The sequence below is a fragment of the Mustela putorius genome, unplaced genomic scaffold (genome assembly GCF_011764305.1).
Source record: "Mustela putorius furo isolate JIRA1106 unplaced genomic scaffold, ASM1176430v1.1 tig00000695_pilon_pilon_pilon, whole genome shotgun sequence".
In the NCBI taxonomy this organism is placed as follows: Eukaryota; Metazoa; Chordata; class Mammalia; order Carnivora; family Mustelidae; genus Mustela; species Mustela putorius.
In genome coordinates, this window is record NW_025421447.1 from 8,009,538 (window position 1) to 8,025,180 (window position 15,643).

Consider the following 15,643-nt stretch of genomic DNA (forward strand, 5'->3'; position numbering starts at 1 on the left):
ATCCGCTAGTCAGAGACATCTGACTTTCCTTCAAGGGTTCTACATCCTCTATTCCATAATCAGAGGCGCCCCCCCCAAAAAAGCATGAAATGCAAATGCCTCTGGCCACAGAAGATTATTCAGAATTCACCTGCCACCAGCTCAAGGGCCAAAGTGACTGAATCTAGGTTTGCACCTGCTTCAGCAGAGGGTTGAAGGATTGAAGGCACCAAGTGAAAGGAAAAGTGGCCGAGACTGCCCGGGGAAGGAACGAGCTTGCGAAATGGCAGCTGGGACAGTCCCAGGTTTTCCCGTCATACACAACTCCTGGCTTATGTCTCTGGGCAGAAAGAGCTTTATGCAAATGCAAGAGTAGGTTTCTGGAGTCAAAGGATATGGCTTTTGGGGATCCAAGAGACATAGGCTCCAGGGGTGGAGAGCCTGTCAGCTCTGTGAGCATGGGCGAACCGCTCACCTGTCTAGTCTTCGGGTTCAACCTCTGGAAGACGAGGATAAGCTACAACCCCACAGGGTGTTCTAGGATGGGGAAGACCAGCCCTTCCCCGTGGTCAACGCCCGGGCCAGCACCAGCCTCATCCCCAACAACGACAGTCCTGCTTTGGACAGAGAGCTCCTGTAACTTGTCCAAGGGCGTCGGCCAGAAAGTGACAAAGCATAGGTCCTACCAAGGCCCGTGTTCCTTCTCTCACACCCGACTTCAGAGCATGGGCAAGACACGCGAACCTTCTCTGAGTTTTGTTTTCTCCTGCATGAAATAGGAAGACTATGGCTTTTTCCCCTCTGCTCACAGGGCTGTGGTCTGGGGGAGAAGCCATCGGTGTGTGCTTTGGAAACCGTCCTGAGACTCACGGGTGATGCCCCCTGTCGCCGCTCACGATCACAGATCCACTCTTTGCCGGCAGGTTTTGTGGTCTACGCAGCCCCGCGGGGGTTGGAGTAAATACCCAACAAACATGCGGGCTGAAGCCGAGAGGGCTGTGGTGGGCGGGAGCCGGCAGTGCTGACCTGAGGCTTCCTGCCACCCGCGCCGGGGACCAGAGGCGGTGGGCCAGCCTACTGGGGTAGAGCCAGGAAGAAGGGGGCGGCCCGAACGCTTGATAACCTGCCCACTTCCTCTGCCCACCCAGCCACATCAAAGCGGGATAAACTGTTTCACTCGTCGCCCTGGCAACTGGCTCCCTAAGGCACCCTGGGTGGAGGGCCTGGCTCTGGGCTCCCCCGTCAGGACCTGTCTCTCCGGCTCTGGCTGCCCAGAGCACCAGCATCGCCCTTGGCAGTGCTCCGACAGGGAGGGGGCATGAGGCTACCCATCCTACAGATGAGAAACGAGAGCTCCTGTAAGTTAAATACGTGTCTTGCCACAGGGGACACAGCTCCAGAATTTGAGGCCACCACGGCGTCATACCAAGTACCAGGAACCACTAAGTGATTCAGCCTCAGCTTCTCCTCGGAGAGCTCACTCCGCAGCCTCCGTCCCACTGCCTCCCTCGGCACGGAGGATGGGGGACGGGGACCTGCCATAAGGGAAAACAGTCCCACGTGCCCTGACAAAAGCTTGGCTACAGCCCTTTCCAACCATCCCACTTCGGGATCATAGAGGAAAGGGTGATTTAGCCCAATTTGCTAGTCACCACTGGCCACGGCTGAGGTTCTGAGAAGTGGGAGGTGAACCTGGGGGAGACGACTGAAGGGATTTTTGTCCCGTAGAAAAGTGCACCCACAGGCTACGGTGCTACCCCCCTCTATGATGTTAACCAATTCCGCATCTAATTCTGCAATCTTACTCTGGTTTATCAAGACACTTCCATCGGGCTCTCATCTCTTCCTTTAAACAGCCCTGCCATCTTGCGGGTTCCCTCGGTAATGAGCTCAGTGTCTTTGACGAAGGCTTCCTGTGTTTCTACATGTTAGGGGTTTTTTCTTTCTTCTTTTTTTTTTTTTTTTTTTTTTTTTTACTGTTTGGAAATGACTCTCTGACATGCCGAAGAGTCTGTGATTTCCTATTTCGGTTCTGCTTTCCCTGGAAGAGGACGAGTTCCCAGCACAGGCAGGACACCACCCTCTCCACACAGGTGCTGGCCTTCCCCTCCATCACCAGGACATCTGCGGTGTCACACCGTCCCCCAGGCAGTGTCACGGAGGGAGGCGCTCCGCAGTGAGGGACCAGACTTCCCAGGGTCCTCTGCGCTGAGCCCAAGAACCCTATCCCATCTCCAGCTCTGCCTGCTACTCTGCCTGACTTTTGTTCCCCACGCGTAGAACCCTGCCGTCCCAGCATCAGACCTTCTCCCTCCACAGCCTGCCCTCCACACTCGCTGGGCTGCCCAGCAGACAGCCCCACCCAGATGCCCCCCTCCCCTGCAAACATCTCAAGGCATAGCGTGCGTTCAGCGGACAAGAGCCGGCTGGTACTACCTGACATTGGGAACGGTCTCCCTGCATGCAGGGAGGTGATGGTCTCCCCCAGCCCTACATTCCCCGCTCTCCCCTCCTCATTTCAAAGTAAAAAAGAGTCACTTAGATCTGTGATTACCCACCCAAGGCTCTCCTAGGGTATTTGCATTTTTGAATCCTTTCTGTCTACCTTATAGGAGGGAAGAAAAGCTTAGCCTTCTTGTTAAAGGAATTCTGGTCCCCAGGAAGAAGCCCTGGCAATGCAGATCTGGTGGTTTGGGGGAGCAGGTGGGGGGAAGGGAATGGAAGAGATTAATCCTGAACTCGCCTGTCCACTTAGGGCGCCTCGCAAAGTTAGACCGGCGAGCTGTCTATTCACCACGTGCCTGAGCACCTCTCCTCGGGGCCTCCCCGGTTTCTAAATTCTTGCACTCACGCCTCTAGGATGCGCAGAGGACCTAGGAACAGGTGGGCTTTGGGGCCCGCCTACCCTAACCTGAGCCCATTCCCACGGATTGATTGGCAGGAGACGGAGAAGCTGATTGGTTGGGAGAAGACAGATCCACAGATGGGCTGGGAGGAGACAGATGAGCGGATTGGTCAGGAGGAGACAGCCAGCCTGACTGACTGTTTGGGGGCGGACAAATCAGATGGTTGGGGAAGGAAGGCAGGAAGCCCCCCACTCCCCGCCGCCACCACCACCACCACCACCACCCCCGGACTAAGCTGCCTTCCTGAGCTCTCTTGGGTTCCAGGAACTCCTGGAGAGCAGGATTTGGTGTTCCTGTCCTGTGTGTGTGCAGTGTGCGTGACTAGAGCTAGGTGTTATGGGCGCTAAACAGGGTCTGGTACCTATATAAATTTAAGAGAAAAACGAAAAAACAAAAAATGGGATTATAACATATAGCATTTTGGGGACCTGCATTTTAACTCAACAGATGACTAGACATCTTTTGCCCTCGGTGCCTCTGCCTCTATATCCTTAATGACTGAATAGCTATAGAAAAGCTTTAAATGTTCCCAAATCTGTCAGCCTTCTCTTTGATCCTTTTTGCCTTGGGTGGCAGGGGGAGGTTACCATTTGGTATCTCTTCTCCACTCTGCGTGGGTCCTGTAACCTACTTTTCTTCTATTTACATTCATGGTCTCTTTTTTCCACACTTTGACCTTCAATCCACCTGAAATGTACTTTATGTTTGAGATTGAACTCTTATTTACTGGTTTGTTTTTGAGATAGAACCGTAGCTCAGTTTTGATGGTCGGTCAGTGGTCCTGATGCCATTTATCAAAGGACCGAGTTGATCCCTCCTTGGTTGCAGGCCACTTCGTCATATAACAAATCTTGATTCAATCTGGCAATGCCTCTCTTAGATTACTTCTCCTTAAGTTTGTTTCTCTGTGTAGGTAACATAGAAGAGAGATTCGCATCTCTCTTTCTCTCTTTCTTCTTTTATATGTTTAGTTGCTATTATAAATTGCTGGGTTTTTTCCCCCATCACTGTGTCCTCTGACTGGCGAATGCCATTAGCGCTCTCTTGACTAGTTCAGTCCGTTCTGTGGGTGAGTCTCTTAGTCCTGACAGATAAGCAATTGCCTGATCTCGGCGTAATTAAAATATTACTTTCTCTGGAAGAAGAAATATTCTATTTTTGCCTATTTGCATAGGCAAAACACCAATAAGCACAGAGAGGAAGGTACTGACTGAAATGGAAATGCCTCTAGCATTTCCCTGTGGGCTGCTACCCCCTTAAGAACACTTCTATATATTTCCAGGGTTTCAGGTGTTAGGGATGAAAGTTGAGTTTTATAAAATGTGTTAAGAGCATCACTAAGGACCTTTACATGACGTTATTCCTTTGAGGCTGATGAATTACTCCCTCGGGCCACCTCGCGGTAAATGTTACCTCCTTAGGTTTTCTCTTGCTCTAGAACGCCTTGCCGGGCCCTCGTTTTTGTGTTTATTTGGAGCACTTGCCATTTTTCAAGAATTCCTCCTTTTCAGACCCCACATGTACAAACGTGGCACCAGGCCCTTGTCCACACCTGTCACGGCGCCCATCAACCTGTCCGCCCCTGGCCGGGGTCACTCCCCTGGTCAGAGCGCCATCGGTCCACACATGCATTTCCCTATTTGCTCCTGAGGCAAAGAGGACCAGCAGGGGCCTCTAGTCAGTATTACGTGGGCTCCTCTGTCTGACCCAGGCAGTCTCGGAAACTCTTTGGTGAACCAGAGTCCAGGCACAGACCGTGCAGCGGGGTCTCCTCGCCCTGAACCCCTGCTGCTTCCCCTAAGAATTCTCCTTTGCGTTGCTGTCAGCCACCGGGTGCCGCGTGCACCACGAAGTCCCCACGCCTGCCACGCCAGCACTCACCCGGGGCCTTGAGCTCAGCGTCGATGAAGGTGAGCAGCTCCTGGGAGATGCTGCAGTAGGGAACGGGCCAGGTCAGGAAGCGGTGGTAGGTCCTGGCTGCTTTCAGAAGGAGATCCGAATCAGGTGGGAAGTGTGGTGTCTGGATGGAGAGAGAGGTCTGGCTGAGAGAGAGCTGCCTGATACTCCGCAACAGACCCTGCTCCTTTCTGGAATGTTCCACAGAAGGCACTCTGTTCCCGGCAGCAGTATGTCCCGGGACAGGGGAAGAAAGAACCGGAAGTTATCCGCAGGGAGGGAGTTACACATGGGCCGGATGGTACCCGGGGGCCATGCTTTCACCCCACATAAGACCCAACACGTGAGAGTGCCCCTTTGTAAAGCTGTCACCCGGGGCGGGGGGGTTAGTCTAATGGTGCCACTGCTCCTGGTCATTTGGGGAATGGTCTTCAGTGGCTGAACCACCTGTATTTGCATATCCCCACTGAGGCAAAGGTTACTTCTTGGCTCGGAAGTGGATGGGATCCCACATATGTGTGGCCGTTCGATGCCACCGGTCTGGGGAAGACGGCATGCTCACCCCGGGGGAACCGACTCTGGGGGTACAGAACGGGGTGGACCGGAAACCCCTCAGCAGAATCCGTGTCACAGCTCCTGAACGGGCCGTGGATGACAGACTCCCCACGGGAGCCCAGCTGTGCCAGGCACCACAGCATCCGCACGGAGCCCTGAGGCCTCTCATGGTGGCCCCCCTGGAAAGCCATCAGACAGCTGACACCTGTTTCAAGGTCCCGGCTTATCTCTGGAGGAGTGAGATCCTCCCTCCCCAGCCTCTCCTGCCTCCCCCGGCCCGCCACACTGGAACTTACACAGAGGACAGTTGAGTAGAAGAGAAGGGCCAAGGGCGCGAGAAGGTCATAAGTGCCCTTCTCTTGGACCTGCGGACAGGACAGGAGGAGAGCGTGAGGTTCATCACAGGTGCAGAACAGAGTGGCGTTTTCTTGTTCTGTCCTTTCTTTCTTACGGGAAAAGTAAGGTAACCACAAGGCAATAATTTGGGAAATACAAGCTTAAAAAAAAAAAAGCACTCACAATATCTCCCCTCCAAACGCAATCACCGCTCATGTCGCAATGAGTTCTCCTAACACCATTTTTTCTCTGTATTTTCCTCTGCAGACATGTAAATCAGTGTGTGTATATTTTTACTCATTTTTAACCTATTATTATTTATAAATGAATTTCTGTTTTGCTACATCATCTCTAAGACTACCTTTTCCCCCTGCTCCTAGTTACACATTTCCATTTTATTTAGGTTGTATTTTTTCAAATTTGTTGTTGTCTTTTTTTTTTTTTAAGATCTTACTTATTTACTAGAGAGAGAAAGATAGCGAGAGAGAGTGCGAGCAGCAGAGAGAGGGAGAAGCAGGCTCTCCACTGAGCAGGGAGCCTGACATGGGACTCGATCCCAGGATCTTGGGATCATGACCTGAGCCAAAGGCAGACACTCAACCCACTGAGCCACCCAGGCGCCCCTATTGTGTAGCTTTTAATTTATAGATTTCTTTTCCTGATGTCTCAATATTAGAAGTGTTTGTTTTTTCTTCCCTTATGGATTTTTGCTTTGGCAAGCAAGCATCATGTTAATATTCATATACACTTTTTCTTCTTTTCTCTGCAGCTTCGTTTTCTTAAATGTAAATTTTTAATGCACTTAGAATCCCACCTGCTGTGTGGTATGCGCTAGGAAACGCACTCTGCATTTTTTCAGACGTTTAGTCAATTTTCAGTACACCGTTTAATAAATCTCACTGATGCATTTTTTTATACATTAAAATTTGTTTATACCTTTGGATAATGCCCATCTTTTTATTACCTGCGCAATATCTCTTCTGCTAGATCTCTGTCATTTATTAGCTTCATTCTGGACCTTTGAGATTATCTTCCTGCTGTTTTAAATCCTTTTACAATGCACGTTACTTTGTGCACTTTTTTCCACAATTTGGATTACTTCTCTAGGTTCGAGTTCAAGAAATGGGATCAACAGATCAAAGACCATAAACATATTTCTGACCTTTGAAGCACCCTGCCAAGTTACTCTCCAGAAGGACTGTGCCAATTTTAATATGCTGTGCATACGAAAGCACGGGTTTCACTCTAACCCTTCCCTGCATTCCTCATTGTAATTTTTTTTTTTTGCTGATTTGCTAGGCAAAGACTGTCTCATTATGGTTTTAATTTGCATTTATTTTATTGTAACCGAGGCAACATTCTTTCCATGTTTGTTTCCAAGGTTTATGTACTCCTCAACTCATTCTTTGATCCACTTGCCACCGTACATTTGCACGGGATTTAGAATCCTTCGGTCAACATGCTAAAGGTGTCGGCCCCTTCTGGAACTCGTGGGCATCAGAGATGCAGAGAAAGGCCCACCCTCTGTGGTGCACTGAGAATTCTTCTCTTTACCCTGAACCATGTGCCTGATACACCCGCTCCTTGGTCCCTCCTACAAATCCTCCCCTATTGCTACATGGCTGCAGAGAATTGCGTTTATAAACTAAACACCCCAAAGGCAGTTTAAGCAGGCCAACTGAGTTGGCCTGCTTATTATGGTCGGGGTCTAACAGCACCTTGTAAATGGTGGTACCAGAACTGGGGCCTTGGGTGTTCTGATAAACCAAGACAGTTCAGGGCAGCTGAAAAAGTCACATGTTTAAAAAAAAAAAAAACAAAAAACACTTAAGAAGACAATTCTTTATAGAAGAGCTAGCACCCTCTTTACGGATCCCCAGCTGTTCTAGAAGCCCAGCCCAGCTGAGCCTGAAACACACCATTCTTCTTAGTCGGAAAAGCCTCTTCATATGGTCTCGCTGTTTAATCGGTTTTCTCTTCTGTGTCTACTTTCCTGGCTCTTTCCAAGGAAAGGAATTCGGGAGAGCTTACTCCCTCCTCTCTAGTGAATACCCAGACTTGCAAGAAATGTCTGTCTTAGGAAGCAGCTGAAAGTGGGGGGCGCCTGTGGGTTCAGTCGGTGGAGCATCTGACTGTTGAGCTGGGCTCAGGTTGTGATCTCAGGGTCATGAGCTCGAGCCCTGAGTCGGCTCCATGCTGGGCGAGGAGCCTGCCCGAGATTCTCTTTCTGCCTCTCCCTCTGCCCCTAACCCACTTGTATTTGCTCTCTCTCCCAAAAAGAAAAGAAGAAGAAGAAGAAGAAGAAGAAGAAGAAGAAGAAGAAGCAGCAGCAGCTTAAACTCAGAATCCGGACTCCTGAATTTTAGGAATCCTCATTCTCTTACTGAAAGGACCACAAGCCCCTCCAAGAAACGTTCAATCCCCAAGCACTGCTGGAACAGAAAAGTCAGGGGTTCCCAGTGCCCTTTGTCAACCCCCCACGCTGGGCCAAGCACACCCCAGAACCAGCACTCCATGGGGACCTTTCCCTCGCGTCTTTGACCCCTGGCCAGCGCCCACCTCTCGGGTTTTCTGCAGGATCTGCTCCAGGAGGATGAGGAAGTGGCCCGGGTCCCTGCTGACCAGCTCCTGCAGGCTCCAGCAGTTGAGACACAGGCCAGCTGCAAAGGCAGAGAGAGAGGTGGGAGTTCGGGTCAGGTCCGGAGAGCAGCGGGAATCCCCGGGGACTGCATGGGGGCCCTCCTGGTTAAAGGGACGGACTGAGAAGACTCTGGACCAACAGCCAACACCATCATGCCTCATCGAGACGAGTGCCTGCAGTCCTGCAGAGAGCGGGGCTCATGAGACACAGAGACGGGCTGGGGTCCCCTTGAGAGGCCACGATTCTGCGGCTCTGGCTCCTACAGGGGGTGCTGGAATCTGCAAGGTGCAGGGAAGGAGGGCAGAGGCAGAAAGTTCTGGAAAGAGGAGAAGAAGAGTCATGGCAAGCTCCGTCCCAAAGCAAGACCAAGCCTCCGAGAGAGACCGAGAGTCCACCCTGGGACTGCCTGGCTGGGGGCCCAGGAAGGGGGACACTACATCCGTGTAGCTTTTGAAAGCCAGAGTGGGCACTTCTGTCCTTGTGTAACTTCCCCAGACTTCCTTACTGTGCCAGGCTCTATTTCCCCGTAGGCAGCAGTGGTAAACCCCTGGAAGTTAGTGGGGTGCACATGGAGGCCCGTGTGCCTGTGCGCGTGTGCGCGTGGTAGAGGCCAGCGTAGCGGGGGGAGGCGAGGGGAGCCAGCCGTGAGCGGCAGGGAGTTTGTGCTGCGGGCACCTTCAGGAGCTTGGGCTCCTTACAAGTTTGGGGAGACCCTCACAGCATTTTCATGCGGACATGGAGTTTTGTAAAATTGGCCAAAGTCAGATACTTTTGTCTTCTTTTACGTAATTATGCCGCCCCCCACCAACTCTATTGTCTATGCTTAGGTTCCATCCAGACCGTAGGCAGTAAAGGACCACTGACTGGCCCCTACTGTGTGCCGATAAGGTGCTAGGCTCTTGCATACATGGACTCTGTCCCCCTGAGTCTCCCCTCCGCCCTTCAGGAAGAAGCTCCTGTGGCCGCCACTCTCCCTTTACAGGTGAGGCAGGTGGGGTCCCAAGTGGTTAACCCATTCATGTGACAGCAGCCAGTGAGAGACAGCTTTAATCTAGATCTGTGTAATTCCAAAGACCAAGGAAAACATCTCAGAGGAGGTGACACTTGGTCTGAGGCCTAGATGAGAAGGAGCCAGCTACGTGTCATTCCGAGGGAAGAGTTCCAGGCAGCAAGTGAGTGCAAAGGTCCTGAGGTAGGAAGGAACCAGGGAAGGAACCGGGTATGTTCAAGGAGCAGTGGCTACCTATCTTATGGGGTTAGTCAGAGAGGCAAGTGGGATATGGGATATGAACACTCTTAGAAGCATGAGAAATGATCAAAAGTAGGCACCAGTCTTCAGAGATAGAATTGCCCCTGCCTGCAGATAAGCCCGTTCCTGGGTCCTGGGAAACATGTGACGTGGAAGCTTCCTGATCACTGAAGCTCGGCTGAGATTCCCCCTTGTCCTATGGGCAGAAAGGAGATGGGGCTCTGGAAGGAACCAGAACCCAATGCAACAGAATTCTGGGGTGAGTCATCTATGAATTCCGAGCAGTTCTTTTGGAATCAGCAGCTGTGGTTCTTCTAAGCAGGACCCATAGCTTCTTCCAGGACCTCTCTTTCTGATGCAAGTGAAGAAAGCAAGATAGCCCTGAGGAAGAGGAGGAGGAGGAGGAGGAAGAGGAGGAGGAGGCGGCGGAAGACATTGGGGGAAGACAGAGTGCCACGTTCTGAGGGGCTACTCTCCATCAGGTGCTGTGCTGCGCACCGGCTCAGGGGAGGTCTGGCTCTAGAACCAGAACCCGCCGGCTTCTGTAAGCACTCCAGGGCTCACTGTCACACACACACACACCCCGAGGCTTTTTGGGCCCCACCAGCCCCTCTACCCTCCCCGCCTCCACCCACTGGACCTACCTGACCAGGAGGTGGAGCAGCGGCTGAGGCTGAGCCCATGCAGGCAGCGGTCCAGGGCATGCTGGATGCGGTCCTCCGTGCACGTCGTGGCCCCTGGCTGCATCCTGAGTCATCGCCTGCACAGGGGACAGACACCCGTCAGCCGGGAGAGCCACAGGCTGGAGAAGCACATGGACCGGCGGCATGGAGCTCCCTCAGCCTCGCCGAGAGCGCAGCACGGGGGGGCGGGGGTTACAGTCGCTGCAGCTCAATAGCTCAGCGATGCAGGCTGTGAGGTGAATGGGGGCCTGCCTGCCCCACCAGGCAGCAGCAAGTGTCCCCATGAGTGCCTGGGAGGAGCCACACCCCAGTGGGCAAGAGGACTCCTGGAGAAAAATCAGAATCACGTAGGGAGGGGGCTTTTTCTCTGCCCCCCCCCCCAGGCCCCAGGGATGGGCAGGGAGAAGGCTGCCGAACCTCAGTTTCCTTTTCTGTAAAATGGGCTTAACAAGGCACCGACCCCAGAGGACTGTTGGCAAGAATGCCACAGCGGATGACCCCAGTGTGCTCTCAGGCCACGAACGTCATCCCGCCACAGGCTTTGGCGCCCTCCCACTCTCCCGCATTCACCCCTTCTGAGAGGACTCTGTTGCTGGCCCGTCAGGCCGGGTCCTGGCGACGAGCCGAGGAGGCCATGGTCCAGCTCGGTGGAACTGGGGAGGGACCAGGAAACCACAAGCAGAAGCCCTGAGCTTAGAGCTGGGCCATGCAAACGACATGCAAAACTGCAAAATCCAAACAGGGACCCAGCTGTGTGACTGGAACCCTTGGCTCGTGGGGGCCCCATGTAGGCAAATCCTCCTACTTCCACAGCCCAGGAGGAACCGCACGCCTGACCAAGGACACATGGGCCCTCTGTGAGCTGTCCAGCATCTCCCCACATCAGCAAGGTCCTTGCTGGGCCGTGCTCCTTGGTGTCAGACACAGACACCGGACCACTTAATGGACCAAGAAAGAGGTCATCGCGGAAGGTGATGCTGTGAAGACAGATGGCGCCAGGGGCAGGCCAGATGGGGAGCCCATGCTAGGCCATCGGGGAAGCCTCCCTGAAGAGATCACGAAGCTGGATGAGGAAGAGAGGAGAGAAGCGAGAGGAAGAACATTCAGAAAGAAGAGGCAGCATGTGCAGAAGTCTGGGTGCAGGGGCGAGCCTGCCAAGGACTGAGACCCTGGAACAGAGGGCCAGGCCCCCCATCTCCCGGCTGCTGTGGTGGCAGACTGAGCTCGGGAAAACCTCTCACCAGGGATTCAGGACGCTGGCTGTTTCCATGAGCGGCACCGGCAGCCCAAGGATGTCCCTGGGCCCTTCCAATGTCCCTGATTCCTCCCTGGGCAGCCCAGGCAATGAGTTCACTGCCACTGAGCTAGATGGTGCAGGGTGTGGGCTTTGGGGTCCTGGGTGTGCGTCCTGGGAACGGACCCCAGTGACGAGGCCACAGCCTTCTGCTTGTAGTGGAGCCCCAGGACAGGACCCTCTCCAGCTTAGTCCTCCCCAAACTCAGGGCTCCTGGTATCCATTGCAGGAGCTGGGAGCTCAGGCACCTTCAGAAGGATGACTCTGGGGTGTGGATGGCTCACATGGCATCAGAAGACCCTCTGCCCCCCCAGGCTGGTTTTTCCCCACGAGCCCCAGGGTGGGTTCTTGGAAGGAGCTCAGAGGCTGCCCCCCACCGCCCGCCCCTGCATTAAGTCCTTCATTTTGCAGAAGGGGAAGCCTAGCCCCAGGGAGGGGATGGAGCAGCCCCAGGGTGGGCGCCCGGCTGGGAGAGCCGGCTGCGCTGCAAGCAGACAACGGTATCGAGGACTCCTTCTGTGCTCCCCGACTGTGGCCGAGACCCAACTCGGGGGACAAAACGTGCTCAGTGACCCACCTGCTCATGTTCTAAAGAGTCACGGTGAGCCAGCAGCGGGGAGGGGGGCAGTTACCCCAGGGGGCCTCAATGGGAGGGGTCTGTCCAGAAGGGGCACAGCCACCTACCCGTGCTCACAAATACAGGGAAGACTGGGAAGACATGCTGTCAAGAATTCCAGAGGACTCTCCTCTCTCTACCAAAGCCAAGGGCGGGGGTGGGGGTGGGGTTTGTCTTTAAGAGAATCCCTTCTCCAGACCAGACACCTGCCAGGTGGGCGGGGGGGGGGGGGGGGGGGGCTGCCATTTTGTTGTCGCGTGACTGTTTAGGAAGCACACTGGCTTCGGGCTCCCTGTGAGCCACAGCAGGGCTGAGGGGGAAAGCAGGGAGGGCCGGTAAAGAGATGTGAGAGGTCCTTGTGGGGAGGACAAGGGGTGGGGTCTAGCCACAAAAGCTGGACCCGGGCTGTTTTGTTGGTAGTTGGCCCTGGAGGGCTCCCCGCAGGGGAGGCAGGGGAAGGGAAAGTTAGCAGTAAGAGGCTGATGGGGGGATCTCCTCTGGGGAGGCAGATGGAGAGATGGGTCCTCTGTGGCACAGAGAAGTTACACGACTTGCCCAAGGTCACACAGTGAAGAGGTGGCAAAGCTGGGATATGAATGCAGGGGGCCTGGGCCTGGCCACTACAGGGCGCTCTCAGCACAGTGAAGATGCCAGTTATCAGAAGGAAAAGAAAATCCGCTCATGTTCACACCTCCCAAAATGAAGACTTAATTAGCTATAACATGGTCTTGCTTTAAGAGACCTACCTCCCCAGCTATAAGGAATCCTGAGCCCCCCATGTCCATGTCTGTCTACACCAGCTACCCACCCTCCAGCAAGGGGATCAGGACTGGAAGCTCAGTACCTGCTGAACCAGAGCATCTCCAGTCTGGACCTAGGGCTGAACCACAATGACTGGGTTTAGAGTCCCCTCCGCCCAGTCCCTGCGGCAAGGGACACCCGGGTGTCACGAGGCAGACATTAGTCATCCTGCCCTATCGCGTCCCACTGTAAATACAAGATGCAAATCAACGTTTTCAGCCAACACTGCCTCTGCTGCACCCCTGTCCTGAGGGGGTCAGGACACAGTGTCCTGGGGCTGCTCTGAGCAGCCTTCACAGCGCCCCTCCAACGCCTGCTGGCCCACACTCCTTCCCTTCTTCAAGGCCCCCGAGACTCCCATCTCCTGGCCTTAGTGTCCCCAGCAGTTGACTGAAGACAATCAAGGCCTTCTCCAGGGATGGGGCAGGGATCCCCAGGGCACAGGGCACAGCTCTCAGCATGCCAACTCCCCCTGGCATCATGACACCATCTAGAGTTTTCCCTCAGCTGCTCTGAGAGGCTGACTTGCCCAAGGCACTGGGCCCTGGGAGCCCAGGCAGGTGGGAGCCTGACCAGGGCAAGGTGGGGGGACCCTCAGCCGAGCTGCCCTGGGGGTTAACCCAGAGCATCGTGGCTCACCACCTGGTCCTTTGGCACCCTCATTTCCATTTGATGAGTCAGTCATCAGCTGTTTCTTGTGACTTGTTAGCAGAACCCTACTGGCTTTGGGGCAGAGAGGAAGGGGAAAGAAGGTGGCACTCCCTCCCTCCCAAAGGATGATGCCTTTTTTCAGAGATCGCCAGGCAAGGCCTGGCTTCCCTCAGCACCTTGGTAAGAGAAGCATCTATTGTGAAATTCCAGCAGCTGCCAGGAATGGGAATGGCCCTCACCCGTGGTGGGGTCATGTTGAAATAGTCGGCAGCCGGGCTTGCCCCCATCTCCAAGTTCCTCTTCTGAGTCAGTAAGGGTGAGTCCTTAGTGGGGACCCTGAGCAGAACAGGGAGGCCTGCAGCTGGGGAGGGGTGAGCCCAGAGGGCACAGAGGGAGACCTCCTCTTCACATGTTCACCTGACCTCATGATGCAAGACAGGGTCATCTTCCCAAATGTGCAGGACTGGTGGAAGGTCTGCTTAGGTCCGACTCTCCTGGGGCAGCCCCACTGGGGCTTCTTTTCTTGGAGGATTTCTCAAACACTGTGGATGGCAGAGGCAGAGATCCTACATCTCATAGCAGGAGAAATAGGTACCTCCAGGCTCTGGCCGGCACCCATACAGTTCCCCTGCTGTTCTGGAATATTCCAGGCCTATGCTTTGAAACCTTAGTTCCACAGGTGGGAATAAGAAAGGCACCAAGGCATGTGGTCCTGCATGGACCCTCCCCGCGTTGGTCCCTCATCACTCCTCCCTCTGCCCCTGTGGTTTGACCTCCCTTCTCTGGCCCCACTCTTCTCCCCATGACGGTTCAAGGCAGAATCTCTTCTGTGACCTAATTTTAAAATTTCTCACCATTCAAAGCAGGAAGGATACACTTAAAACTAAAGATACTGGGGTAAGAAAGGAGTGAGAAGGAGAGGAGAATGATCTGGGGAGGAGGAAGGGCAACACTTCTTTGGGGCAATTTCTATGTAACCCTTTGACTCTCAGAACTACAGCAAGGTTTTACATACCCCAAATTAAATAAATAACTCAGGTCAACTGGGATTGCGGCGGACAGGGGGACAAAAGTCTACAAAACGAATGGACCCAAATGCATGGTGAATGAGTAACATAAGCACATTGAAAGGGACAGGGGAAGAAAGAATTAAATGGAGGAACTTTGGAAAATAGTATTTCGACTGGCTACTATAAGGCTAAAGACAAAAAGAACTACACATCATTTTGTAATTATTAAACCTGTTTGCCATAGGGATGTGTGTTTAAAATATGGAGACCTCTTTATGTGTGTGCTATGACTAAGCAAACAAGTAAATGTATCATAGGTTATGAGAGCCAGCTTCTCACTGTAGGAGAAAGAAGTGACAAATAAGGAGTAGGGGAAATCTAGAATGAGCCAACCTGGTTAGATGGGAGTAGGAGAAATCAGCATGAACTCATGGATTCTGAATGTATTTACACAGAGATACATAAAGAAGTGAAATGGATGTGTGTATGCTTCTGTTAAAATGCATACATATAGGGGCACCTGGGTGGCTCAGTGGGTTAAAGCCTCTGCCTTCAGCTCAGGTCATGATCCCAGAGTCCTGGGATTGAGCCTCGCATCAGGCGCTCTGCTCAGTGGGGAGACTGCTTCCTCCTCTCTCTCTCCCTGCCTCTCTGCCTACTTATGAACTTTGTCTGAAAATAAATAAATAAAAAACCTTTTTAAAAAATGTGTACATATATTTTCTGGCTCTACCGAGAGAGCCAGGAAAGGACATCCCAGGAGCAATGAGCACACCTAGTGCCCAGGTCTTGGTTTCTAAATACCATTCTCCACTCACAGGAACCAGGGTTCCTTAGAGGAATGGCTGATTCCAGGACTCGGGCAGGAAATATATAAGATGAACCAGGAACATCTTACAGTGCCAGAAAATAAGTCATTCCTTGAAAATGGATGGGAGTGTCAGAGGACAGGGGAGCCAGCTTGAAAGAGCTTCCAACAGCTAAAGCCAGGACAATTTTAACAACAAAATAAATAATGAAAGTGCT

General features: G+C 53.1%; 1 protein-coding gene across 3 annotated transcripts in view; it reads right to left on the reverse strand.

The window, feature by feature from the left end:
- Positions 1-15,643, reverse strand: part of PIK3R5 (phosphoinositide-3-kinase regulatory subunit 5) — a 61,356-nt gene that overhangs the window by 11,160 nt on the left and 34,553 nt on the right. For all 3 annotated transcript variants that reach the window (XM_045083370.1, XM_045083371.1, XM_045083372.1), the window contains exons 2-5: positions 10,207-10,322; positions 8,232-8,332; positions 5,633-5,701; positions 4,767-4,905 (exon numbers count right to left, since the gene is read on the reverse strand). In XM_045083370.1, the coding sequence (XP_044939305.1) occupies positions 4,767-4,905; positions 5,633-5,701; positions 8,232-8,332; positions 10,207-10,309 (412 nt within the window). In that variant the 5' untranslated portion in view covers positions 10,310-10,322. The remainder of the gene's footprint in view (positions 1-4,766; positions 4,906-5,632; positions 5,702-8,231; positions 8,333-10,206; positions 10,323-15,643) is intronic.